Below are 27,037 nucleotides of genomic sequence, written 5' to 3'. Positions count from 1 at the left end.
ATACTGCACGTTTGATCTTGTAGTGGTACAGTTATTCTATACAAAAGATGAACGGCTTCCTCTTTGCCTTGGTTCTTCTTGTTAGCGTTTCTTCGGCCGCCAGAGTGCCATTTCTGCATGCAACTGAAACATAACTAATCGGGTTCACTCCAGCTAGCAGCGGACTGGCAAATGAAGAAGTACAAGTAGTGTAGGAGACGTTGGTCGACCTAAATTTTAGTGTTCTCAGAGCCTTCGCTCGGTTTGTTGACGGCAAGCACGCGCTTTTTTCCTCCTGATCTCCATCTGTAGGTCGAAGCAAGCGTTTAGCCCTTGGCCTCGATTGAAATGCGTCTTGTATTTCATTTTGATTATTGATGTAATTTACTGTTTCTTATATATTCTGACTTTTATAATCTGTAGTAACCTCTTGAAGTAGTGCGAATAAAGAGTTTCAGTTCAGCTTTTAGCTTCTACTTTCTCAGTTGCTCGCTGAAACTTTAACAATCGCTCAAACAATCTAGCGTTCGTGTCGTTGGCGTAGCAGTTGACGTCTATGTTAAGCGTAGATTCTATAATTTCAACGAAATTGTGAGAAGTTTTTCCAAAAATATATACTCTATCTTTACCAGGGCACAACGATGAACATGTGAAACATTTTGAGCTCTCGTTGACAAATTTCTTCAGTGTTTCTCCCGACATGATAGCTAGATCATCTGCCACATCCACATTTTCGCGTGAAACCTTACGTTATTCAGATTTTCTGGTATGTGATTGGTCTGTTCAATAGACCGCGAACAAACCGCAAGGACAATGAGAAAGGAATGTAGTTCGGATGTCAGCAACCGTTCTTTTGGGGGAGCGTTGCGTGACATCCAAAGAAACGGCTGCGAGGGAGACTATCTGGATTCCGAAGCATCTAAATTTCATTACCAGCTCAAAACTTAGTATGCTGATCGGCGTGGCTCTCGTGTTTCGATCCGGCGAGGAATGTGAGTGCGAGTGAGGTCCGCGTAAAGGCAAAACATCACTTTCATTTCCATTCCTCATTCCCCATTTCCCATTATCGTTCCAGATTTTACCGGCGAGAATTTTTATTCGAGCTTGTCCGATCTTGCCCGATTGATTTCCGACATTCGAGTCGTAGTTGTCTGTTTATCAAAATCGCCCCTTGCAGTTCTCCAAGAACACTGCAAGAATCTTGAACTGTTATTAGAGGCTTTTGCATGCTGAAATCAGAGTAGAAAAATGCTTTGTTTGCAGAAAGTCGAAGGGAAATCCTATGATCCATCTCTGCAACCGAAAAAAATTTTGCTAAAACCGACTGTCGCTCGTCTCGGACGCAGTAGTGAACACTCGGATGTTGTTATGGACAGTGCCATGTGTCCTTTAATGATTAGTCGTGTTCACGCTGAAATTCATTTCAACGATGGAAGGTTCAGGATTAATTGTCAAGGACTGAACGGGCTGCTAGTAAACAAAACAAAGCGTAGTTCTGCTGTCCTTTGCGATGGTGATGTAGTTGTTTTTGGAGGTGCAGGAGCTAAAACGAAAGAAGGACAGAGTTTGTCAGCGTACGATTCGGAACTTGTTTATGTTTTTAGTGAGGTCTGCCAAAATGATTCTGAAGAAGTGGGCTCCTTTGGAGAAGGAACTAGCGATGGGAGTGTGCGAAGGCGAAGCAAACGGAAAAAGCCTGTATCACCAAGTGAACTACAGAGATATGGGTACATAACAGAGAGGTAGGGGTACTTTGAAAAGTGTTAGCAGGGCTACTGGACCCAAGGGAAGGAGTGCGGACTAGAAAGAGAGGTGAAACAGTTTAAAGGTGGGGCTTTCTGGTTTTAGATCCTTGAAATATGCTGGAATAATGAAGTATTATAAGAAGTCTTATGGAAATAAGGGGAGAAGAATTCATGTACTGTAGTAGAAGGGTATCTGTTTACAAGTTGCCCACAGAGAGGCAATTTTGTTATGTTCGAGGACATGACACATTGTGCTCTCACAGTTCCTCTCCCCACCCAAGAGTGTGAATGGCTAACAGACAAAGCTGTCAGGGGAAGTTGATGAACTACTGAGGGGGGAGGGGAAAGGGACTGAATTGCAATGGAGCAGACTTCTTAGAGAAAGTAGCTATACTGTGTTTTCTCTTTTATGTTGAGCATGACAGGTGAAATAAAGTTCCAAACCTGAGGAGTATTCTCCCACCTGTTGAATTTTCAAGAATTTCAAGCAATTTTATGAGAAATTTATTACTTTTCTAGGGAATTCTACATCAAATTGCACTAAAAAAAACTGACGCCATATTGGGTTTAATGGATGGAGGTCTTCTAACATAGTCTTACACTCCATTGGTGCTCTGAACGCGATAGGGTTGGATAAGAATATTACTAGGAACCAAGCCCGTCTTTCTATCTATCAATCACGTGCTTGATTCAGCTAAAAACTGAAAAGATGATTATAAAGAAAGGATTATTACTACAGTAATGATATGAAACAGGGGGTGTATCACAATGCTAGAAAATTACTAAATATTTCGAATCACTAGTGATACCAGCAATAATATCTAACCCAAATCTAACTAAATCGACAAGCATGCACAATAAACTACAAATCATACCTCTTTCTCCAATCTTAACTCTTATTCTTTAAGTCTTTTATCCTTTGCTCCGTTCGTTCTGATCGGATGTGGTTATGGAAAAGGCTAATTTGATCTGATTATCTAATGTTCCTTGCGTGACAATGGAAGTTACGTAAACACTCTTAACTATTACCTGTTAATCAGTTATATTGGGTTTCAAGTGCAATTGAACGTATAATTCACGAGTGACGAGATGGAATTTCCTTGAATCGCATAATTGACTGCACTACTTACAGTGGTTATGTATACATAGGTGTGAAACATGTAAAAGGTTGAGTGGTGTTTTGATGATTTTCAGTTCTTCTCATGAAAAGAAGGCAAAAGGCAGCATGGAAGGCAAGCAGGTCAATTCTTGACTTTTTATAATTAAAAGGCATCAGTTTTAAAAACAAAATAATGATACTGTGAAATGTTAATTTTTAATTTATAGCAGATATTTAATAATTTGCAAATCATAAGGAGGAAGTTCAGTTTTATACTCCAGAAAAGTAGATTCTACTATCTCAATATCGAAATTTAAGACATTTGAAATTATGATGCTACCTGTCGCCATATTGAAATAGGAAGACTAATCTAGCCTTCTGTAAATTTTCTCTCAGTGTTGTTTAAATGCTATCATTATAGATGCTAGTTAAGTGTTGTTCACGACAGTAATGTGTTGTTCAGTAAGTCTGGATACTATTTTTGTCATCATTTGGCAATCCGTCTTAACAGTAAGGGAAACAGCTGTTTTTGCTTTTTTTTGGAAGCACATTTGAAACCTTAATAGTAGAGATATGTGGTTTGAGGAGCATTCTAATCTCCTTTAAAAGAGATAAATTGTACATTTATTAATTGAAATTATTTATTCTTTAAGGTATCTATTTATACTGCACAGTGTTTTTGGTGACTATCATGATCATTAATATATTTTTCAGGTTTTGGAAGGTGATCAAAAGGTTGATTCACTGGAAGAAGTTAAAATGGACAAAGGTACATTGAACTCCAAGAGGTGAATTAAACACAACTTCATGATGTATGATGCAACTCTCCTCAGAAGGCATTCTGTATATTGAAGGAATATGTGGAAAAAAGCCCTTAGTGTCATTTATGGTAAAAAAAGGTAGATTAAGTCTGTACTGGAGCCAAGTGGCCCACTCAGTGGGAGATTATCCTGGTTTCCTTAGCATGACGCAACTAGGAGTATCACTACTCCCCCCTGGATGGGATGCTAGTCCAGTGCAAAGTTATCCCCCAGCATTTCATCACACTTCCCTGTTAACTCTGAACAGTACTCAGTCATTCTCCTCTCAGTTCTGATAGAAAGCTATATTCTCCATTAAAATTGATACCTCAGTGTTTCTCAAATTGAACACAGGGAGAAATGGTTATGGCATCTTATTACACGACTCGGGCAGTCAGAGGGCCAATAACTAAAATCAGCCAATTAAAATGCTCTATTGCCGGTCAATATTCTCTCAGTATTGGACCGGGCACTGTCCTGAATGATCCCGAATGATACTGCACTTGTGTCCCTCTGAACTTCAGTTGTATAATAAATCTCTTATTAACCAAGCTTGCTTGGGACCGTACTGGAAGAATATCGGCCCTCTGTCTTTTTTGTACGGACCTCGCTGTGCTCGGTCGGTACTGTCAAGACCTCGGGCCAATATTCTCCCAGTATGGCCCTCATGCTTGATTATAAGATATATATATTAGTAGTTGTTTAGCCAGGGCTCGTGTTAAATTCTCCCCTCAGTTCTGATAGAATGCTATATTCTCCATCCAAATTTCCAAGTATTCCTCTTAAATAACACACAGGGAGAATTGTTTATGGCATTAACAGGGCTCATGTTAAATTTCCCTTTTAACTGGTAGATGACAGCAGATCAAAGAAGTGCCTGAAAGCTTTAAATGAGGAGTTACTTTGCTGTATCTGTTGTGAACTCATGGTATTGGCACACACTTTGCCTTGCTCACACACGTTCTGTTTTGGTTGTATCAGGGACTGGCTTTGGTAAGACATGTTACAGAACATTTTTGGTTTCAGTTCAAAATTCATCTCAACCCTTTATCCTCAAAAGTGACTAACATCTATTTTCTCCATACAATATCATCCCTGTATCACACATAAATGTCAGAAGAATTAGGAAAATGATCCCAAACAAAAGATATAAGCTCTTCAATGTTGAACAAATTCTCCTTATCAGCACCTTAGGTAATGTATTGAGAACAGTATCTATGGAGAATATGCACTGATGTTAGGGTTAAGGTAAATCCATTTACAGTTAAGTCATGTCAAATTATTTTACAATACATTATTTTATCACTCGCTGCATGGTAAGAGTAGAAATTTTTTATTCAGAAGTATAAAAATAATCATAGGCTAAACAGAGTCATTCATAAAAACTTAATTGTTTACTTGTTTTCTGTGAGGAAAAGAACCAAGGCACAGTTTTTGTGTTCTCTTCAGTTGCAAAGGCATGATGTGAGAACTGTCCAGTTCAGTGCTTTAATTGAGGTGCTAACCAATCACATTTTAGAATTTTGTTTAAGGACCATAAAGTGTTGAAGTTATTTTTCCTGTTTCTTGTTAGTCATTCAAAAGACTGTCCAAACTGTAGAGCAAAGGCTCAACTCAAGTCTGCTGTACCAGTGAAGGTGAGGTAACAGTTAAAGAGGTGTAGATTAGACCCCTAAGGTTATTTTTGATGGAACACCAACTTCTCTCTCTTTTTATTTTTTTGTCAGGTAATACATGACAATTTGGAAGGAGAACCTTGTAGTCTATCATAAGTCAGTCAGGCCTTTTTTTCTCTCAACAGTTTTGCTTGCCCAACTAGTGAAAGTCTAAGTGAATTGTACTTGTATCCTATAAGACATTCTCATTAAGTGTAAGTCTAAGTGAATTGTACTTGTATCCTATTAGACATTCTCACGGTCAGCCTTAATGTTTTGACAAAGTGTGACATCCCAGAATAGGGGTGCAGTTTTTAAAATACTGTTTCTGATCTTTATGCTCATCTGTCAAGACTACTTTGTTTGTGCATGGTCTTAGGGATTCTATGTGAGTTCAATATGCTGAGCTGCACATAATTCTTATTCACATGTATACAAACAGTTTTTTTTTTCTATTTCTGTGACCTTTCCACTACTTTGCTGACCAGAAACAAGAGTTTAGTTGTTATGACAATGGGTAATTGTTGAGCTTTCTGTTTCACCCTCCAGGTGCTAGACAATACAATAAACAAAGTAGCAGAAGAAGTTCTTTCTCCAGAGGAACTGGGAGAGAGGCATCTAAAAATTCAGGTAAGCAGTACGTTATTTGAAACAAAAATCTTCAACTTTTGCTGTCCAGGTTAAGTTTTGTATTTGATCTCTGACAAATTCTGGTCAAATGAAACATGTCTTTCTTGTAGCATTTTTCTTCTCTTTCAAACAAAAGTAAAGCAAATACACTTGTAAACAATTATTCACCTTAGTGGAATAGAACAATGGTGGGTCCCTGGTGAAAATCTTTAGAGGATATTTAAGGATCAGTAAAAATCTTCATGAGGACCTTTGAGGTTCTCTTGTGTTTCTTCATGAATATCCCTGAGAATTCTTTGAGGATCTTCACAATGCTTGTTTAAAGATCCTCAAGGATCTTGCATTTTCTTGCCAAAATCTTCAAAGATCTGGCAATTTCTTGCCAAGATCTTCAAGGATCTTGCATTTTCTTGCCAAGATCTTCAAGGATCTTTCATTTTCTTGTCAAGATCTTTGAGGTTCTTCTATGGATCTTCAAAGATCTCCAAGAAGTCTTGTCAAGAATTTCAAAGATGCTTTAAAGATGTTGACATGAAAATAGAAGATCCTTGAAGATCTTTACAAGAAAACAGAAGATTCTTAAAGATTTTGGCAAGAAAGTGAAAGATCCTTGGAGATATTAGCAAGAAAATAAAAGATCTTCAAAGATCTTGGCAAGAAAATCAAAGGAAAAAATTAACCAGTAGTACTTTTTAATCTTATTTCACTTTCCTTTATAGGAGATGAGCAAAGAAGCAAAAAAGAAAACTCCAAAGAAAGTTGTGCCTGCTTCATCAACCAGGTCAGGGCTGGTTCAGTTGTGTTTTTTTCGTAAAGGCAACTTTTTGTCTAAACGTAAGATAGATCATAAATTTCTTCATTTAAAATTTGCTTTGATTTTTTTTTCAATTTAGTGATAGTGAATCTGATCAAGAAGGTAGTGACAGTGAGAATTATTCAGAAGAGGTACTGTTGATTCAAGTTGTTTTTGTCATCCTGTATTTGGACTATTTGGTAATCTTACACAACTGTCAAAGTCCATCCTTCATATCTCCTCTCAGCCCCACTCTGTACAAGTCGTTAGACCGAGAGGGACTGTGACTGGATCTGGAGAAAGGGCCGAAATATCTCAGCAAGGGTATTTAGAGCTAAACGTTACTAGAATTGTTACGTAGGCTGCTTGCTGTTTAGAAGAGACAGAAAGTGTTTTTGTACGCTAAGTTCTTTCTTTTGTCACACTGAAAAAATAACTTGCTGCATAGTTGTTGATTTAGGGTAGTGTGCGTTTTCTGAAGTGAAAATATGATTAGTTACGCGTATTTTGCCAGGAAATTGTGTGATCGTGTGGTCTGATCATCCCGGGGGGAGAAGTCCAGATAAAGACTGTTGTAGTTGGTAATGACTGACGTTTCCACGATCTGAGCGTAAGTCGCAGTGAGCGTTGAATGGCTTTGATGTTGACTTCCGCTACCAACAATAGTCATTTGCATGACCATCAGACTACACGATCATATTTTTATTTTGAAAATCAGAATATGGATGATTTAATTGTTTTTCACTTCTTTGTTCAAGGAGTCTGACTACTTTGATTATTCTTACGGTGTCGAGCATGCGCGTAGTGGTCGAGCACAATGCAGAACTTGCGGCAGCCTCATTCCAAACAGGTAATTTGTTGTTCCTAAGAATACGTACCAGCCCCCCTTCCCCTCCCCCACCCGCCTGGTCCATTGCACGAGGGTCTCAATGGTGGCTTTTATGGCTAATGGTTAAAATTTTCGCAAATTTACGGCTGTCACCAGAAATTGTTTTTACGGTTAACTTTTCTTTTCCCTAACGATTAAAACTTGTCAATTTGTACACCAGACGGCTCACGTTTTAGGCCATTTAACGGCTAGTAGTTTACCCTATTGAGATCCTTTCACGCCCGAAAGCCGTAAGCTAACAGTGGAAGGACATTTATTTAATGAAAACATCCTCTTACAGAGAATACTTATGGCCCACTGCTTGCGTAAGACCGCGGTTTGGGTTCGACCTCGTGTAAATAACTGGCCCTATGTGTTTTAATCACAGGTATCTAAGGTGGGTTGTTTCGTTCACCGATCGTGGATATCGTCAGTACAGGCAGAAGCATTACCACCATTTGGAGTGTTATTTACCTCCTGATCATGTGACATTTGAGAGGGTAAGTTGATAAGTTTGGTGAGGTGCATGAAAAGTACCACATTCTTACAACAGTCACGTGAGACATTCAATGTGAAAAGGTTATTTAGAATGAGTCAGTCAGTCTTGCAATATACACATCCTGACACAATCTCAACTTGTGTTCAGTGAAACTAAGGGTTCTACGAAAAGAACCTTTGCTACGCCAGATACGAAAAACCACTAAAAACCCACTTTTTAGATTTGGCCAAAAAATATGTGGAAACGTATTCCTCATCCAACGCAGCAGCACAATGCCCCAAGGAAAGGGTAAACTAACCTCGTTACACTACTTTTCACCAGAAAAATTCAGTGATTGTAATGATATTTTACAGGGAGGTCGAAAACGAAAATTACAACAAACACAAAAAAATAAATTGGTCAAACATGCGACTGACCGACCAAGATAGACTTAATTTTCCCGCGAAATACTTAAATAATCGGAAACTTTCACGATACCACGCAAACTTCTGAAACAGAAATTTCAGACTAATTCGTTCCCATGTCACTCAAACGTCAAAAATTCCATTTCTCGTGCACCTCACTCCCAGAGTTCCGTGCGGAAATCTAGAGTTCCGTGCGGAAATCTGTTTTATGGGGGCCAGTTTCCATTATGAACTCAGGGTGATAAAACCAAATTATACTTACGGCTATGTCAGGCAAATCACGAGGTCTCTATGAGGAACCATGGTGAACAAATACCTAGTAACGCCCGGCAATCAGCCACTAAGACTCTAGAATTACGGCCAGACACCTCAGTTTCGCCATCATTTTAACAACTTTCTTTCTTGATCTATTGTAGCTTTCTATCGCCAGTGACCTTTCAAGAGCTGACAGAAGACTTGTGACGGAAGACTCAGAGAAAGATGAATTTTACATATTGATAAAGAGAATAATTTATTTTTTTTGTATCGAAGTATGCTTAATTGTAAATATGATGGACAAAGGTAATTGTTTAGCGTTCATAGAGGTCTTTGTTGAGAGGAACTCTTAAGGACAATGATGTTATTTAATGAATATATGCCTGCTGTAGAATTCAACTCTACTACAAAAGTCTCTCTCGAAGGACACCTCTGTAAGACACAAACATAGAGAAGATTCCCGCGCCGTCATCCACACATTCCTCTGTCAAACTCCATGAGAACTTGTTACTTAGAATAGAGAACGTCCCAGAACGCTGTTTATACTTTACTATGAGTTGATTTTATGTTTTCTGATATTTACGCAGAGCATAACCTCTTCCACTGCATGCTGCAAAAAATTATGAGAGAGAATTAAGGAAGTATGTTTGAACCCTAGATTCTCTACTAGAGCTTTCTTTTTTTTCCCTTTCGAATTGAAGTTTTTGATACGCAAAAAAATACGTAGGTAGTGAATTTCTTCCAAAGGCAAAACATAAAATATATATTTATTATGAAAATCTGGCACGTAGTTGGCAAGACTATAAACTACAAAAACTTTATTGAAATTCAGTGTCAACTTCTAGAACCTTGCTGCGTGAATTTACTTTGACCTCGTTCCTAAGTTTTAAGTCGTGGGGAGAGAACACGTGTGAATCCCTCGGTTGATTTACATCTTGGTGTTCCTTGTGATCTGACAGCTTCACTTCCCTGAAAGACCTTAAAAACTCGTAAATTAGTAATTTCTAACAGTCGAAGATGGCCTGGAGCACCTAAGAATTGTTTTTTATTGAAGACCCACCAAGGACTGATGACAGCTGGCCAAATTATTTTCTCGACGGACACGGGGTAAGGCTGGGAAGGAGTTTATAACATGTAGTTTGTTGTTTTATCATAGCACGTACGCACGTATGAAAGAATGCTACATCGACCGTAATAGATCTTACTTGGAACACTTTTAAAGGTTAAACTTATCAATGTATTATATTGGAAACCGGAGGCGAGTAAATGTTTGGTGGAGAGAGAATTTTCCTCGTGGCGGTGAATTAAAAGGAGTTGAGTCTTGGGGAGGAATCCTCTCTGAATAGGCGTTAAAGATATTTACGAAAACCTTTGCATGGCGTTAGGGTGACAACTTCAGTATTGTTGTTAATTTTTTTTGAGGAATTATAAATAACCTAACTGAACCACTTTAGAAAATTGGTGAATAATAGTTTCTCTTTGCCCTTTCAGGTAATAATAATAATAATAATAATAATAATAATAATAATAATAAAAACTTTATTAAAATAATAACAAAACCTTTATTCACTATAATCACTAAAAGTGTTTACAAAAATTATGATAAAAATTGGCCCGCTTCGTTTAATAATAATGATAGCAATTATTTACAATTTTAAACCATATATCTAGTTATTTACAAATTTTTAAAATAATTAATATTAATGTTCACGATAGAGGACTGATTACAATATACGAGAAAGGAAAAAATTTAGCATTTACTAGATAGGAAAAACTATTAAAATAATAAAGACCTAAAAATTATGAGTGCAGATGTAGACCAGCTGCAGCGAGGGTGAAGTCTTCTGCGACCTCGCGTGATTTAAACGGAACTCTAGAACCTCTTACGCATCTGTGTACAGCTCTTAATATGGCAAATGAAAGTTGTATTCGTAGCCAGGAAATGACGCTGGCACAGGGTTCATTATTCTTGTTCAAAAGCTTATTTGTGAGGGTTCTCAAAAAGTTCTGACAGTCAAGTCCCATGCCTCCGTTTGTACCAAACATCAACGGTGTAAAAGGTCCCATTTCCACCTCCATCTCTCTCTGGTTGTATTTCCTCTTCTTCTCGTTTTCTTGCTCTTTGAAGATCGTAGCTGTGGACTTGCCCTGGTTGGACCTGGAGTTAACATGCGTTACACGTACGTCGAAAAATGCTGTTACTCCTGGTGTCCAAAAGCCTCCTGCCTTCATGTCCAGCCTCGCTTCTCGACTTGTGACAGTTGACTTTAGGTTAAAAACTTCATTGTCGAGCGGTTGCAGGGGTGGCTTTGTCTCCACATTTCTACACACTTTACTGATGTATAAAGTCAGCAGATCTCGGATTGTATCGTGTCTCTGGGCAACAAAATCTCCCTTCTTGCATGACAAAGCATGGTTGACAGTAAAGATTTCTCCACATGCACAGTAGCTAGGGAGATTAGGCAGAGGGAGGTTGTAGCGGAGGCAAAGGGAGTCCCTAAACTCCCGCTTGTTTAAAACCAGTGCATGTTCTTCGATTGGAGTGGCGTTTAGCCAAGAGCTGGCTCCCTTGTCCTTTGTCTGCTGCACTGATTGGTGTAGATCAGGAGACAACGATTCATCAATCCTGTCAATCCGGGACTTTGCAGCGGCTCTTCTTTGAGCGTTGATTTCACGCTTCCTTTCCTCCATCAACTCTCGTGCTGGAAGGGTGGAGCTTTGAGTAACAATAGAATTGACGTGTAGTGCTGTTATATCACACGAGGCTTTGAACTGCTCCGGACTTTCACGCTTAAGATCAGGAATCCCAGTCCCACCCTGCGCAGGTGATAGATTGACAAGTTCCTCAACTTCTTCGGGGAGAGGTTCCGCTCGCCCGAATAACGAAGGAAGAAAGGAAGTGTGAATCACTTCTTCGATGGGGTCCACGTACTCTTCAAACGATTCTATGGTGCGCAAGTAATAAGTGAATTTCGATTTAAATTCTTTAGTGAAAGCGACATAGGCAGCATGGGGCTGACTCCTGCTGATCTCAGTGAGGGACTCCATTTCTCTGAGCCACTTATCAACTTTCTCTTGACAATATTGATCCTTAAACTCTTTTGATCCGATGACCGCACCGAGATGACGTCGTCCTTCGAGCGTTATGTTCACTTCATTGCCAAACACCTTCTTTGCATTCTCTACCAGATCACTGGTCTTAACAATTAACCAGCTTTTAGCACCATTAACGATATAGCCAAATTTTCTCCCTTCCTCACATAAACTCTTGTACCATTGATAAAGTGACTCTATACTCCCTCCACCCGCGGAGTCATCCGCCAGCCAGACTTGCTTGACTTGGGGAGTTGATGACCTGAGACTAGTGATCGTGTGAACGGTGTTAATTGCATACCAAGGCATTGCTAGCGGGTCACCTTGGGTAGTACCCTCTCGGGAAAGGATCTCGCCTCCGCCATTAATGAACAGCCTAGAAGAGCTTCTATACGTGTTAATGATATATAAGGCGATTTCTTTACATGTGATCCTAATGTTATGCATGGCCACCGCCCTGTTCATCTGATTGAACGCTTTAGTCGCGTCAATTCATAGAACTCCGTCCGTCCCTTCCTCATTAAAAACCTGACTCATTGCGTGTAGGACTACTTCTGATCCAGCGCTATGACCTGCACAAACTTGCAGTGGGCCAGCTGCCTCCTTTATCTCCTCCTTAAACATTGCAGAGGTGGTTTTGCCGATTATGCGGCGCAAGACCTCTCCCACTCCAATTGGTCTGACTCCTGGGTTTTTGTCCAGCGGTATCAGTCTACAAGCAGTGTAGCCTTCAAGTAGGGAGGGATGGTAATTGAACTTTAGCAGGTTTCTCGTCAGAGTAGCGATCTCTTCTCTTAGTGTTTTTCCCTCTGCTGCAAAGTTCTTTGAGCAGAGAATTCGACAGTACAGTTCGGCATCCATTCCGGAAGGGCCAGCAGAACCTTTAGTTTTTAGGGCGGAGTCAAAGATCGACTGCTCACTGATTAGATCATATATGCCGGGTGGAACGAGGTCTACAGGACCATGCAGGAGACACTCCTCTTCGATTTCAGCGGGAAGAGGGTGTCTCTCTTTCAATTGAGCTAATACTTCTTCTGACAGATTCAAGAAACCCGATGAGCTCTCTTTATCCAGCAATTTGATCGCTGCCGTGAGTTTCCCTTGAAAGACTAACTTTGCAAACGTTTTTGAGATGTCTTCAAACGATCTGGACCTTTCAGAATTTACAAACCTATCTTGAATGAATCTTATCTCCTGCTTTGGCATATTCAAGTCACCCTGTCTCCAGAGAGCTAATCTCCGCTCTACCGCTACACTGTGCTCTTTGCTTTTGGAGGTTGCCAAAGGTTTTTGTAGAATTACTGAAGCGATCGAATTGAGATCTGATTTGGAGTTAAATTGTTTCAGCCAAAATGTCAGCTGCTCGATGAAATGTTTACCCGCTCTGCCCGACGGTAGATTGAAATATTTCTTCGGAAATGAACAACCTCATTATAGATATGATTTATTTCCTCGCAAAATCTTTGGTGGCTGATATTTCCGCACTTCTTGGCCTTGATTTCCGAGGGGCACACATCAAATTGCGGTAGATCAGGACTGATTTTAGATGTTTTTAGACCGCAGTCCAAATGTGCGCTCTCTGTTGTTGTTATCGCTTCTTTGACAAGGGAATTGTTGGCAATTGGTCTCTTGGGAACGGAGCTTGACTTAGCTGTCACGTTTTTCATATGTAAATCTGCTTCTGCTTCTAAATCATGGCTGTTTTTACGTATGATGCACGATCCTCGCAGTAGAAAGCGCTATTTATGCAATAGCGAAAATCAGACCTGAAAAAAATCAGGCCTGAACGGGATTCGAACCACTGACCTCTGGGCTACTAGTGCAGCGCTCTACCAATTGAGCTAACAAGCCAACTGGAAGCAGGCCGTTAAGTTGATTCTTAATAAACCCGTGATGATAAATCAAATACAATGAATATATGAAGTTCATATATTTTGAACTGCGATATTAGAAATGAGGATCGTGCATCATAGGTATCTAATACAGCAGTTCAAAATATATGAACTTCATATATTCATTGTATATGGCTGTTTTTATTCAATAAACTTTCGGGTCATCCTCAGTGTAAAAACCTGACGAGGTTTTCTTTGTTTCATGAGGTATTGTTTTGCTGTACACTATTGTTTATAATGTTTTGTTGTCTTTGTTTTACGTCACTCGCGAGCTTCACAGGTTTTTACACCGAGGATGAGCCAACTTTCCGATCTATCCATTCTATTCCTTGTGCTTTCAAGACCAGTATCCATACCTACGACCTCCCCTTTCCTATCTTGCATCTTCTCGAGTCTGTCAGCGTGGTCACGAAGATTCTGACTAGACAAACCGAGCTCGTATATCCCATTGTTTCCCACAGATCTTTCATCACAGCCATGTAGCCTTTTTTCCTTCCTGAGTCGAGTCGCGGTGGGTTGCTTGACTCGGTCAAATTCAGAGCTCTCTGTTTACATTCCAATAAATAATCTTTCATTTTATCTGTCCATTGAATCTTGCTATTCACCTTGCGCCGGGTTCCCTTCGTAGCCATGATAAATTCTCGTCGGCGATAAATATTCGGCTCATCCTCGGTGTAAAAACCTGTGAAGCTCACGAGTGACGTAAAACAAAGACAACAAAACATTATAGACAATAGCGTACAGCAAAACAATACCTTATGAAACAAAGAAAACCTCGTTAGGTTTTTACACCGAGGTAAACCCAAATATTCAAAATTCAAAATTCAAAATTCAAAACGTCAAACGAACTTTGTCGATAAATGCATTCTATAAAAAGAGCAGACCATGCAAAAACCTGATATTTTGAATTATAGGGTACTGTGATTCTCCAAACTCTCTCAAAGAGTATTGCAGTAGTTAATTTCGGGTGTTCAGGATGGAGAGGGTGGAGCTCCTCGTTGTATATCTACTCCGCCATGGTAATAAAAACTTTATTTAAGTGTCAAATGTACTTAGCTGTTAAAGCACAAGCTAATTGGAGACACTAATCTAATCAATGATTATTGATCAACTAACAACAAATTCTAAAATCTAAAAAACTAACGTAAATATCACGAACTGCAGAGATCGCAGCAGTCGCTATTATTATCTAAAATACTCGCAATATCTAATTTACATATGGTGGTTTTAAACGACTGGAGGCTAGGTGATTGTTTGACCAGGTTGTTAAGTCTGTTCTATAAAGCAGGTCCGAAATAACGTATTGAGTGTTTCCCATAGTTAGTAGTATTGAATCGAGGTAGATTAAAGTCTATCTTTCTCAGATTTTGGCTTGAACCATTTAAGCTAAAAATTTCGGCAACATTGGTTGGGGCAAGCTTATGCTTAACTTTAGACATAAGGATAGCAATGTCTTGAAGTCTACGATTATGCAGTGTAGGTAATCGTGATCTTTTGAGCAGTGTCTCATAGGTATCTGCCTTTGTTCTATACTATAGAATAACGGTTTTTTCTACCAGGATAAATAGAGTTATTATTATTATTATTATTATTATTATTATTATTGGTGAACTTTTTTGATCAAGTATCCAAGAGAAGCACAGGAATGAATGGTGAAGGAAAACAATGCAAGCAAAGAATTGCACCGAGGTAAGAAATAGCATCCAATTAGTCAAAATAGGTCTTTGTAAATATGTAAATGTGGCTGAATATCTCAAGGCAAATTTATTGACCTACACACCAAATCCCTGTTGATCAAGAACGCCAAAATTACGTACGCGTAAGCGTATGTTAGGAAAGTGCTGGCTTTATCAGTCACTGGTGGTTTTTCATGTAATTTCATACAACAACAGTTAAGCACCAAATTGTATTTACAAGAAGTATTTTAAGTTCCAAGAAGTATTTTTCTTGTCTGTCATAATTTTTAAGTTTGAAGAAGTCAATATTGAGGAGTAAGACTTCATCAGCTATTGTGTGAAGGAGAACTTGTTACATTTCATTTCAAAAAGCCATGTTCAAATAAATGCCAAGCCATCGACGAAACACAAATTAAAACTGCAAGAAGTACTAAATTGGTATGGGAAAGATTTCCATATAACCTCATACCTATCAAAAACAGAGCCGTAGTCCCAAAGGTGATCTGTTGTTTTGCCTCTGCTTTTATTTTATCCAAGAATTGTATGCATAATGACGTATGGATTATTCGGAGGTCTTGAATCGACATAAAAATGGAGGAGATGATTAGAAGTGTTTTGATCAATTCTAGCTTCAGTAATGAGTCACAATCTCTTGTGTTACTCGCAGAAGAAGAGTAGTAAGAAATATGCAAAGAACTGTCGATCTGCATCCGATGACACCCGCTGACGAAGATTGGTTACCAACCAAGAATGATTGGAATGTGAGCAAGCTTTTCTCTGCAACTTGGAGAAATTTCATCTATTTAATATGTCAACTCTTTTTCTCAAAAAATTCTTTGTAACTTACTCGTGTTTTTGTAAGTTAAGATAAAATGATTCGAGAAATTTTTGGTACAAATTATCGCGGCAATTTTTTAAATAAAACTAAAAGAAGAGCAGTGAAGACAGCAGCGTATTAATCACTTTTATTGTTTGCAAAAATTTGGGTTTTTTTATCGGCCGTGTCATTCGCACATTTATGGAGGTGTAATTCGGCTCATCCTCGGTGTAAAAACCAGTGAAGCTCACGAGTGACGTAAAACAAAGACAACAAAACATTATAAACAATAGCGTACAAACCTCGTCAGGTTTTACACCGAGGATGACCCCGTCATTTCAAGCTGTTTGGCCTACTTATTACTTAATAAACCATCTTAAAGTTTCAAGTTTTGAATTTCTGGAAAACTTTGTCAAGATGAAACTTTGTGGTTTTCATTCGCAAGAGTCTTAATCATCGCGAGACGACGAAATGATCGGCTTGCAAGTATAAATAAATTTTTAAGGTACATCACGACGAAATGGATGAAGAAACACGCTAAGGATTTCAAAATTCTCGCGAATCACTTTAGATTTGTTGCTCAAGGGAATGTTCAGCATTAGAAATCCTAACCAAAACAATATATTCAGAAAAACGAAGTGAAATTTATCAGTTTATCACTTTTCTGTTTCTGTCAACCAGTTTTACTTTCGTTCTTATCCTAACATGATTTTGTATTATCTGGCAGTTACCAAATTGTTCCTTAACTTGGACCACGGACTACCGGACTACCGGACCAGGAGCACGGATAGAGTCACGTTCTTGTACAGGAAACTGCCTCGTTCAAGAAGAAGGATGGAAATAATTTTAAAGGAACTTGGACAAGTTAGATATTACTACGCCCGCTACCTCAGTTTTCGGCACAAATTTACGAATCGCTATGCAAAGAATTGAAATTTTTTTCCTGAAAACGATATTAAATACGCTCATAACCTGAAAGCCAGAACCCGATGATAATTTGAGAACATAAAAGTTGAACGATAGACCGAGTAGATTCATCGTGTCTTTAAATTTTCACGACAAATAAACAGGAAACCAAGATTTTAAGTGACAGTTATATTTCGTATAGTTTATACCGAAATATAACTGTCACTTAATATCTTGGTTTTCTGTTCATTTGTTGTCAAAATGTAAAGGTACGGTGAATCTACTCGGTCTATCGTTCATCTTTTATAACCTGAAGTTCAGAAGACCATGATTACAGTCAAGATTGAGTAAAAATCTCATCTCAGCACGAGATGCCTCGGCTTAATTATCATACTTTTAGTTCGCGCATTATTTTAATTCTGTGTTCTGCTGCGTAAAAAAGTCGGCTGGCAAACAAAAGTATACGCGGATAAAAGTATACTCCAATAGGCCAAAATTTTCTAGATTTTTTGAAAATATTTATTTCGTCTAATCACAAGACTCGTAAAATTTGAGTGGAAGTTATATTGGTCATCAGGAAAAAAAAAATTGATTTCTTATGGAAAAAATCCAGTAGTTGTTAGCTTTCGATGTAGAAATCAGACTTAGTCATTTAAGAATGACTGCCTGTAAGGATCGAGAATCGTCCGTCAGCGACCATTTTGGTGAATTGCTCATATTTTGCTCAACGATACCCTTTGGTAAACTGTTTTCAAAAATCAAGTTTAAAAGTTCCGACGAGTGTTAATGTTTCAGAAATTTGCGAAAATTTGAAAACGCGGTTTAAGTGCGGTTTTCCGCCTGGCAAATTGTCCAAAATTCACTGCAAAACCCAAGCTCCGTTGAAGGCTTAATATGAATTCAGTTAACACCAAACTTCACACGTTTTAAGAAAAAGTCTTCCGTACACAGCTATCTTGTGATTTCTTTTTGTCCCTTAAACAACACCCTCAAAAAGTGCTGTACATGGGGCGAAAAATAGGTAAAATTTAACGCGATAAAAGTATACCTGGTACATAATTTTTTAAATTTTCAACTAGATATTCGTAATAAAATGTCATTATTCAATACCTGAGTAAAATCTGAGGCTTTGAATCCGAACGCTTCCTTTTGAAAATACCACAAATGTTTGTGTCCTGAGCGAGCAAAGATATCTGTTGTGCAAACAAACGCTAATCTAATTATTCCTTGCCAGGTAGAAAAAGGTTTTGAAATCAACTTTAATTTTGGAAATTTTTAGCTGTTATCCCACAAGATATTAAGTAAAAGGGAAATAATACATTCAGAGTTGCGTGAGAGCAGAGAGAAAATAAAATCAGTGTCGAAAATGTACATACGGTTGTTACATCGATCACCGTTATGCAAATTACTACCTCAGCTGTAGGAAAGCTATGATATCTCTTGCTCATTTTATTGAATGACTCTTTTAACCATTTTCGTGAATTGCTCATATTTCGCCCAAATAAACCTTTTAGTAAACCCTTTTCAAAAATCATGTTTTTAAGTTCCAGCGATTCTTAACTTTTCATGAATTTACGAAAATCCGAAAACGCAGTTTCAGGTTACCTGAGTTCAGGCTCCGCATGTCGCACCGTCAAAAATTAACTGCGAAAACCAAGCTCCGCTCAAGGCTTAAAATGAGATCAATCAACACCAAACTTAACACGTTGTAAGGAAAGCTATTCTTATTCAATTCTGGTCAGTAAATTTTTTCGGGCACATCGATTTTGGGATTACTTAAGCCCTTGAATGAACATCCTTACAAACCACGCAAAATGGCGTTGAAAAACGTGTGATATTTCGCGCGAAAAAATGTAGCTGTTATCTGACACTTTGAATTTTTAACAATATATTCGTCAAACATTGCTATTTCCATTCAATGTGCAATTTTTGATGCTCTGAATCACATTGCTTCCTTTCGAAAATTTGAGAAGTGTTCGTGACCTGAGCGAGCAATATGATGCAAAGTGTGTAAACAAATAACCAGGTAATTTAACCACATTGTAAAATGCAAAGAGACAGGTTTAAAATTTTGCAAGATGTTTGATAAGGTTCTCCAAAACATTTTTGGGCTGAAAAATCTGCAAGGGAAGTACACATTACATTAGCACCTTCTCACATTCAAGTAATGCAAAAGACACATTCGAAAGAAGCTACTTAAGACTTGATTCCATACTGATAATCTAAATACTTTTTATCTTTTACAATGAGAACTCATTTTCTGTAAGTATAAATACAAAGAAAGGCGCCTTATGACCTTCAAAGTAATTTAGTACGAGAGAACAGGTCTTATTCTCCTGGTAATTATTAATGTCACGCAACGTAACGTAATTGGAAACGTTTTGGTGGTGCTTGAACATACGTGCGTTAAAACCGCAACTGAAAGGAAGACGTCGTTAAATTAAATAAAGAAATCCCGCATTAAAACATGAGCGGATAGGAATGTAGGTTGAATACTCCCGCATCCGTCAGTTTGTATATTTCGGCCACCAGATGAGTAAACTTCATTACTGACGTGAAGACCAGAAAATAAAAGTGAGGGTCAATACTGGCATGATTAAAGACAAAACAAAACGCAACAACTTCTGATCCGGCCTACGTGCATTTTTAAAAAATAAGATAACCACTAACTGACGATTAGGAACGATACGCCGTTCATTCGTTTCTTCCTCACTTTCCTATTCTGCTAAACAAAAGAGAAAGTCAGCATCATGATGACTTTTGGCAAGTACATTTGCTGACAATCTCTTTCGGTAGAGCCAAGTACGGGGCCTTTTTACGAATGGGCTTTGATGGTATATTGAGGCCAAGATGTTCACACATGTGCTGCAACATGGGTAGCCTCAAGATTTTCAGAGTCCTTTTGCGCCATTTCACAAAGATCGTACTGATCGTAGATCAGGGGATGGTCAAGTTGTAATAACGTGACAGTCTCCTTTGCCTCGCTAAAATTACTCTCCTCCTGAGCTGCTCGGATATCAGCGTCATCAGCATCTCACTGGCGTACTAACGCACTCTGTCTTGGCAAGAAAGAGGTGATCTGGGTAGTTGTGAGGAATTCCGATGACCGGAAAAGTCGTGCACCATTGGTGCCCCGGGCACGCCGCATATCTCGAGCAACTACCTCAGCGTCAAGCTTGTGGCCTGTCGTCTGCCCTATTCGAAATTTAGACAGAAGGTACGGCTTTTGTTTTTCTTTGAATCTGTAAGCCTTCTTTATTACCCTGAGAGCCCAACCTTCTTTCAGAGAAACACAAGAATCTTCCTTTCCCACAGTATACTGGGTATATTGACGCACTATCCTTTGCCCTTTGTAGTAAATCTGAGATTCAAGTGTAAAAGTGTTATCGTGTGGTTATCAGACCTTGAGTGAAGTTTTTGTTTTTTTCAGTCTTTGGTACATTTATGACATCCCATTTAGGGTCTCATGTGGTGCGTGTTTGTTGGGATCGGACGTCGGTTATGATAAATGGAAATAATTCGCATTGGTACACTGAAATGCTTGTACAGAATGCTGTTCTCCCCCTGCATTCTCAGGAATTATTGATCAATATATACATATTATCTCTATGTATATGAAAAACAACCATTGAATTGTTTAAGAGTTATTCAATTAACCGAGCAAGAGATATCATAGTTTTCTTACAGCTGAGGTAGTAATTTGCATAATGGTGATCGACGTAACAACCGTATGTACATTTTTGACACTGATTTAATTTTCTCTTTGCTCTCCCGCCACTCTGAATGTATGATTTCCCTTTTGCCTAATATCTTGTGGCATACCAGCCAAAATTTCCAAAATTAAAGTTGATTTCAAAACCTTTTTCTACCTGGCAGGGAATAATTAGATTAGCGTTTGTTTACATAACACATATCTTCTGCTCGCTCAGGACACAAACATTTGTGGTATTTTCAAAAAGGAAGCGTTCGGATTCAAAGCCTCAAATTTTACTCAGGTATTGAATAATGACATTTTATTACGAATACCTAGTTGAAAATTTAAAAAATTATGTACCAGGTATACTTTTATCGCGTTAAATTTTACCTATTTTTCGCCCCATGTACAGCACTTTTTCAGGGTGTTCTAAGGGACAAAAAAAAATCACAAGATAGCTGTGTACGGAAAAAATTAACATAACACAAATGAATGGGAAGACTTTTTCTTAAAACGTGTGAAGTTTGGCGTTAACTGAATTCATATGAAGCCCTCAACGGAGCTTGGGTTTTGCAGTGAATTTGGGACAATTTGCCAGGCGGAAAACCGCACTTAAACCGCGTTTTCAAATTTTCGCAAATTTCTGAAAAATTAACTCTCGTCGGAACTTTTAAACTTGATTTTTGAAAACAGTTTACCAAAGGGTATCGTTGGGCAAAAAATGAGTAACTCACCAAAATGGTCGCTGACGGACGATTCTCGATCCTTACAGGCAGCCATTCTTAAGACGTATCTTTTTTGTCAGAAGTTGTCAAAGATTTTTAAGAAACGTCGCAGTAGTTATCAGACTTAGTTCATTCCTGCCAATGAATTTTGTGAATCAGAATTTTTGAGTTATTTTTTTTTTAAAAAAAAATTACTATCAAACAACAACAAACATATGAAACATATGTATGAACTGCGGTTATGAGACGTATATATGAACGATCCTTCGCAGTAAAGCACTATTTGAGCAATAGTGAAAATCAGACCTGAAAAAAATTTCAGGCCTGAACGGGATTCGAACCACTGACCTCTGCGATACTAGTGCAGCGCTCTACCAATTGAGCTAACAAGCCAACTGGGAGCAGGCCATCAAATTAATTCGACATAAACCCGTAGATGATAAATCAAACAACAACAAACATATGAAACATATGTATGAACTGTGGTTATGAGACGTATATGTGAACGATCCTTCGCAGTAAAGCACTATTTGAGCAATAGTGAAAATCAGACCTGAAAAAAAAAAATTTCAGGCGTGTACGGGATTCGAACCACTGACCTCTGCGATACTAGTGCAGCGCTCTACCAATTGAGCTAACAAGCCAACTGGGAGCAGGCCATCAAATTAATTCGACATAAACCCGTAGATGATAAATCAAACAACATATTTTTTTTGTTTCATATGTTTGTTGTTGTAAGGATCATGAGTTGATCCAATAACAAATTCTCCAAACTAACATCATAAGAATTGTATGGCAGACAGTAAGGAGAATAACTAATAACTGCTTTTGGAGGTTGCCAAAGGTTTTTGTAGAATTACTGAAGCGATCGAATTGAGATCTGAGTTGGAGTTAAATTGTTTCAGCCAAAATGTCAGCTGCTCGATGAAATGTTTACCCGCTCTGCCCGACGGTAGATTGAAAATATTTCTTCGGAAATGAACAACCTCATCATAGATATTATTTATTTCCTCGCAAAATATTTGGTGGCTGATATTTCCTCACTTCTTGGCCTTGATTTCCGAGGGGCACACATCAAATTGCGGTAGATCAGGACTGATTTTAGATGTTTTTAGACCGCAGTCCAAATGTGCGCTCTCTGTTGTTGTTATCGCTTCTTTGACAAGGGTTGGCAATTGGTCTCTTGGGAACGGAGCTTGACTTAGCTGTCACGTTTTTCATATGTAAATCTGCTTCTGCTTCTAAATCATGGCTGTTTTTACGTATGATGCACGATCCTCGCAGTAGAAAGCGCTATTTATGCAATAGCGAAAATCAGACCTGAAAAAAATCAGGCCTGAACGGGATTCGAGCCACTGACCTCTGGGCTACTAGTGCAGCGCTCTACCAATTGAGCTGACAAGCCAACTGGAAGCAGGCCGTTAAGTTGATTCGTAATAAACCCGTGATGATAAATCAAATACAATGAACATATGAAGTTCATATATTTTGAACTGCGATATTAGATATGAGGATCGTGCATCATAGGTATCTAATACAGCAGTTCAAAATATATGAACTTCATATATTCATTGTATATGGCTGTTTTTATTCAATAAACTTTCGGGTCATCCTCAGTGTAAAAACCTGACGAGGTTTTCTTTGTTTCACGAGGTATTGTTTTGCTGTACACTATTGTTTATAATGTTTTGTTGTCTTTGTTTTACGTCACTCGCGAGCTTCACAGGTTTTTACACCGAGGATGAGCCAACTTTCCGATCTATCCATTCTATTCCTTGTGCTTTCAAGACCAGTATCCATACCAACGACCTCCCCTTTCCTATCTTGCATCTTCTCGAGTCTGTCAGCGTGGTCACGAAGATTCTGACTAGACAAACCGAGCTCGTATATCCCATTGTTTCCCACAGATCTTTCATCACAGCCATGTAGCCTTTTTTCCTTCCTGAGTCGAGTCGCGGTGGGTTGCTTGACTCGGTCAAATTCAGAGCTTTCTGTTTACATTCCAATAAATAATCTTTCATTTAATCTGTCCATTTAATCTTGCTATTCACCTTGCGCCGGGTTCCCTTCGCAGCCATAATAAATTCTCGTCGGCGATAAATATTCGGCTCATCCTCGGAGTAAAAACCTGTGAAGCTCACGAGTGACGTAAAACAAAGACAACAAAACATTATAAACAATAGCGTACAGCAAAACAATACCTTATGAAACAAAGAAAACCTCGTCAGGTTTTTACACCGAGGTAAACCCAAATATTCAAAATTCAAAATTCAAAACGTCAAACGAACTTTTTCGATAAATGCATTCTATAAAAAGAGCAGACCATGCAAAAACCTGATATTTTGAATTATCGGGTACTGTGATTCTCCAAACTCTCTCAAAGGGTATTGCAGTAGTTAATTTCGGGTGTTCAGGATGGAGAGGGTGGAGCTCCTCGTTGTATATCTACTCCGCCATGGTGATAAAAACTTTATTTAAGTGTCAAATGTACTTAGCTGTTAAAGCACAAGCTAATTGGAGACACTAATCTAATCAATGATTATTGATCAACTAACAACAAATTCTAAAATCTAAAAAACTAACGTAAATATCACGAACTGCAGAGATCGCAGCAGTCGCTATTATTATCTAAAATACTCGCAATATCTAATTTACGTATGGTGGTTTTAAACGACTGGAGGCTAGGTGATTGTTTGACCAGGTTGTCTGTTCCATAAAGCAGGTCCGAAATAACGTATTGAGTGTTTCCCATAGTTAGTAGTATTGAATCGAAGTAGATTAAAGTCTATCTTTCTCAGATTTTAGCTTGAACTATTTAAGCTAAATATCTCGGCAACATTGGTGGGTGCAAGCTTATGCTTAACTTTAGACACAAGGATAGCAATGTCTTGAAGTCTACGATTATGCAGTGTAGGTAATCGTGATCTTTTGAGCAGTGTCTCATAGGTATCTGCCTTTGTTCTCTACTATAGAATAACGGTTTTTTCTACCAGGATAAATAAAGTTATTATTATTATTATTATTATTATTATTATTATTGGTAAACTTTTTTTATCAAGTATCCAAGTGAAGCACAGGAATGAATGGTGAAGGAAAACAATGCAAGCAAAGAATTGCACCGAGGTAAGAAATAGCATCCAATTAGTCAAAATAGGTCTTTGTAAATATGTAAATGTGGCTGAATATCTCAAGGCAAATGTATTGACCAACACACCAAATCCCTGTTGATCAAGAGCGCCAAAATTACGTACGCGTAAGCTTATGTTAGGAAAGTGCTGGCTTTATCAGTCACTGGCGGTTTTTCATGTAATTTCATACAACAACAGTTAAGCACCAAATTGTATTCACAAGAAGTATTTTAAGTTCCAAGAAGTATTTTTCTTGTCTGTCATAATTTTTAAGTTTGAAGAAGTCAATATTGAGGAGTAAGACTTCATCAGCTATTGTGTGAAGGAGAACTTGTTACATTTCATTTCAAAAAGCCATGTTCAAATAAATGCCAAGCCATCGACGAAACACAAATTAAAACTGCAAGAAGTACTAAATTGGTATGGGAAAGATTTCCATATAACCTCATACCTATCAAAAACAGAGCCGTAGTCCCAAAGGTGATCTGTTGTTTTGCCTCTGCTTTTATTTTATCCAAGAATTGTATGCATAATGACGTATGGATTATTCGGAAGTCTTGAATCGACATAAAAATGGAGGAGATGATTAGAAGTGTTTTGATCAATTCTAGCTTCAGTAATGAGCCACAATCTCTTGTGTTATTCGCAGAAGAAGAGTAGTAAGAAATATGCAAAGAACTGTCGATCTGCATCCGATGACACTCGCAGGTGAAGATAGGTCACCAACCAAGAATGATCGGAATGTGAGCAAGCTTTTCTCTGCAACTTGGAGAAATTTCATCTATTTAATATGTCAACTCTTTTTCTCAAAAAATTCTTTGTAACTTACTCGTGCTTTTTTAAGTTAAGATAAAATGATTTGAGAAATTTTTGGCACAAACTATCTCGACAATTTTTTAAATAAAACTAAAAGAAGAGCAGTGAAGACAGCAGCGTATAAATCACTTTTATTGTTTTTGCAAAAATTTGGGTTTTTTCATCGGCCGTTTCATTCACACACTTATGGAGGCGTAATTTGGCTCATCCTCGGTGTAAAAACCAGTGAAGCTCACGAGTGACGTAAAACAAAGACAACAAAACATTATAAACAATAGCGTACATCAAAACAATACCTCATGAAACAAAGAAAACCTCGTCAGGTTTTACACCGAGGATGGCCCCGTCATTTCAAGCTGTTTGGCCTACTTACTACTTGAGAAACCATCTTAAAGTTTCAAGTTTTGAAGTTCTGGAAAACTTTGTCAAGATGAAACTGTGGTTTTCATTCGCAAGAGTCTTAATCATCGCGAGACGACGAAATGATCGGCTTGCAAGTATATATAAATTTTTAAGGTACATCACGACGAAATGGATGAAGAAACACGCTAAGGATTTCAAAATTCTCGCGAATCACTTTAGATATGTTGCTCAAGGGAATGTTCAGCATTAGAAATCCTAACTAAAACAATATATTTAGAAAAACAAAGTGAAATTTATCAGTTTATCACTTTTCTGTTTCTGTCAACAAGTTTTACTATCGTTATTTTGAATTTCACTCAAGGAACGAGGTAAGATGACATCTACAAGAGTTGTAAGATCATCTAGTCAATGTAATGGCTCATGTCCTTCATGAGGATTTTATCGCTATGATCTGTCTGGATTTGAAAGGTCGTCAGGGAACTTTTTCTACCGATTAGCGAGTTAAAACGTGCATGTTTTGTGTACCGCTCCTTCACTTACGACGCACACACCGTCAGCTAAAAGCTAAACACGAGTTTAGCGCTATAGCGTGTTGTTTTTGAAGGGCTAGTTTTGCTGACTCTGGTAAAACTTGCGCAAGACATTTGCATAAATCATATTCAGTTTGATTGATGATATTTCTTTTTTGCCATATGGTCGCTCTTTTAGCGGCGGTTGAAACCACCACCAAGTTACATTAACTTTCTGCGTCGACTGTCATGTTACATATCCGTTTCTTTGCTTCAAAAAGTTCTCCATGAACTATATATTGTTTAAACGATACTTTCCCGTGTTTACTTTTTACTCGCCAGTAGGGACTAGACTTTCCTAGAAAAAATGCCATTTTCCAGTAAACAACGTAAATTTTATGACATAAATCTACCTCACTGAAAAATATTTCACATGGGACAGAATGGTACGTTCAGTTAATTTTCCACGCAACTCTCACGTGCTTAGACGTTTTCTACCAATAAAATTCGCTGTTAGCTAACCTGGACTTTACCCCATTGCGTGTCAATTTCCTGTAAACAACCTGCATTTTATCACGTATTTCGCACGCACAGGGCAAAGTCCAGATAGGCAACAACCAATTAAGTAGCCCATATTATTATCCTTTGAAGAATGATACTTTCTCTTGGTTTAATCTACTTTCACTTGTTC

The 27,037-nt window shown here is 38.2% G+C and overlaps 2 protein-coding genes across 2 annotated transcripts; one reads left to right on the top strand and one right to left on the bottom strand.

Annotated features, from left to right (window-relative positions):
* Positions 1 to 747: 747 nt before the first annotated feature.
* Positions 748 to 9,902, top strand: LOC148730131 (uncharacterized). Its single transcript, XM_088760814.1, has 11 exons — positions 748 to 1,706; positions 2,919 to 2,964; positions 3,538 to 3,592; positions 4,478 to 4,616; positions 5,197 to 5,260; positions 5,828 to 5,908; positions 6,628 to 6,689; positions 6,802 to 6,853; positions 7,460 to 7,551; positions 7,958 to 8,069; positions 8,889 to 9,902. The coding sequence occupies exons 1-11, from the start codon at positions 1,228 to 1,230 to the stop codon at positions 9,078 to 9,080; spliced, it is 1,374 nt and encodes a 457-aa protein (XP_088616940.1). The 5' UTR covers positions 748 to 1,227; the 3' UTR covers positions 9,081 to 9,902.
* A 295-nt stretch (positions 9,903 to 10,197) lies between these two features.
* Positions 10,198 to 12,276, bottom strand: LOC148730130 (uncharacterized). The gene has a single exon (XM_088760813.1). The coding sequence runs from the start codon at positions 12,265 to 12,267 to the stop codon at positions 10,528 to 10,530; it is 1,740 nt and encodes a 579-aa protein (XP_088616939.1). The 5' UTR covers positions 12,268 to 12,276; the 3' UTR covers positions 10,198 to 10,527.
* Positions 12,277 to 27,037: the final 14,761 nt, after the last annotated feature.

This window comes from Stylophora pistillata, chromosome 5 (genome assembly GCF_964205215.1).
Source record: "Stylophora pistillata chromosome 5, jaStyPist1.2, whole genome shotgun sequence".
Taxonomy (NCBI): domain Eukaryota; kingdom Metazoa; phylum Cnidaria; class Anthozoa; order Scleractinia; family Pocilloporidae; genus Stylophora; species Stylophora pistillata.
This window is presented reverse-complemented; position numbering and strand designations above follow the sequence as displayed.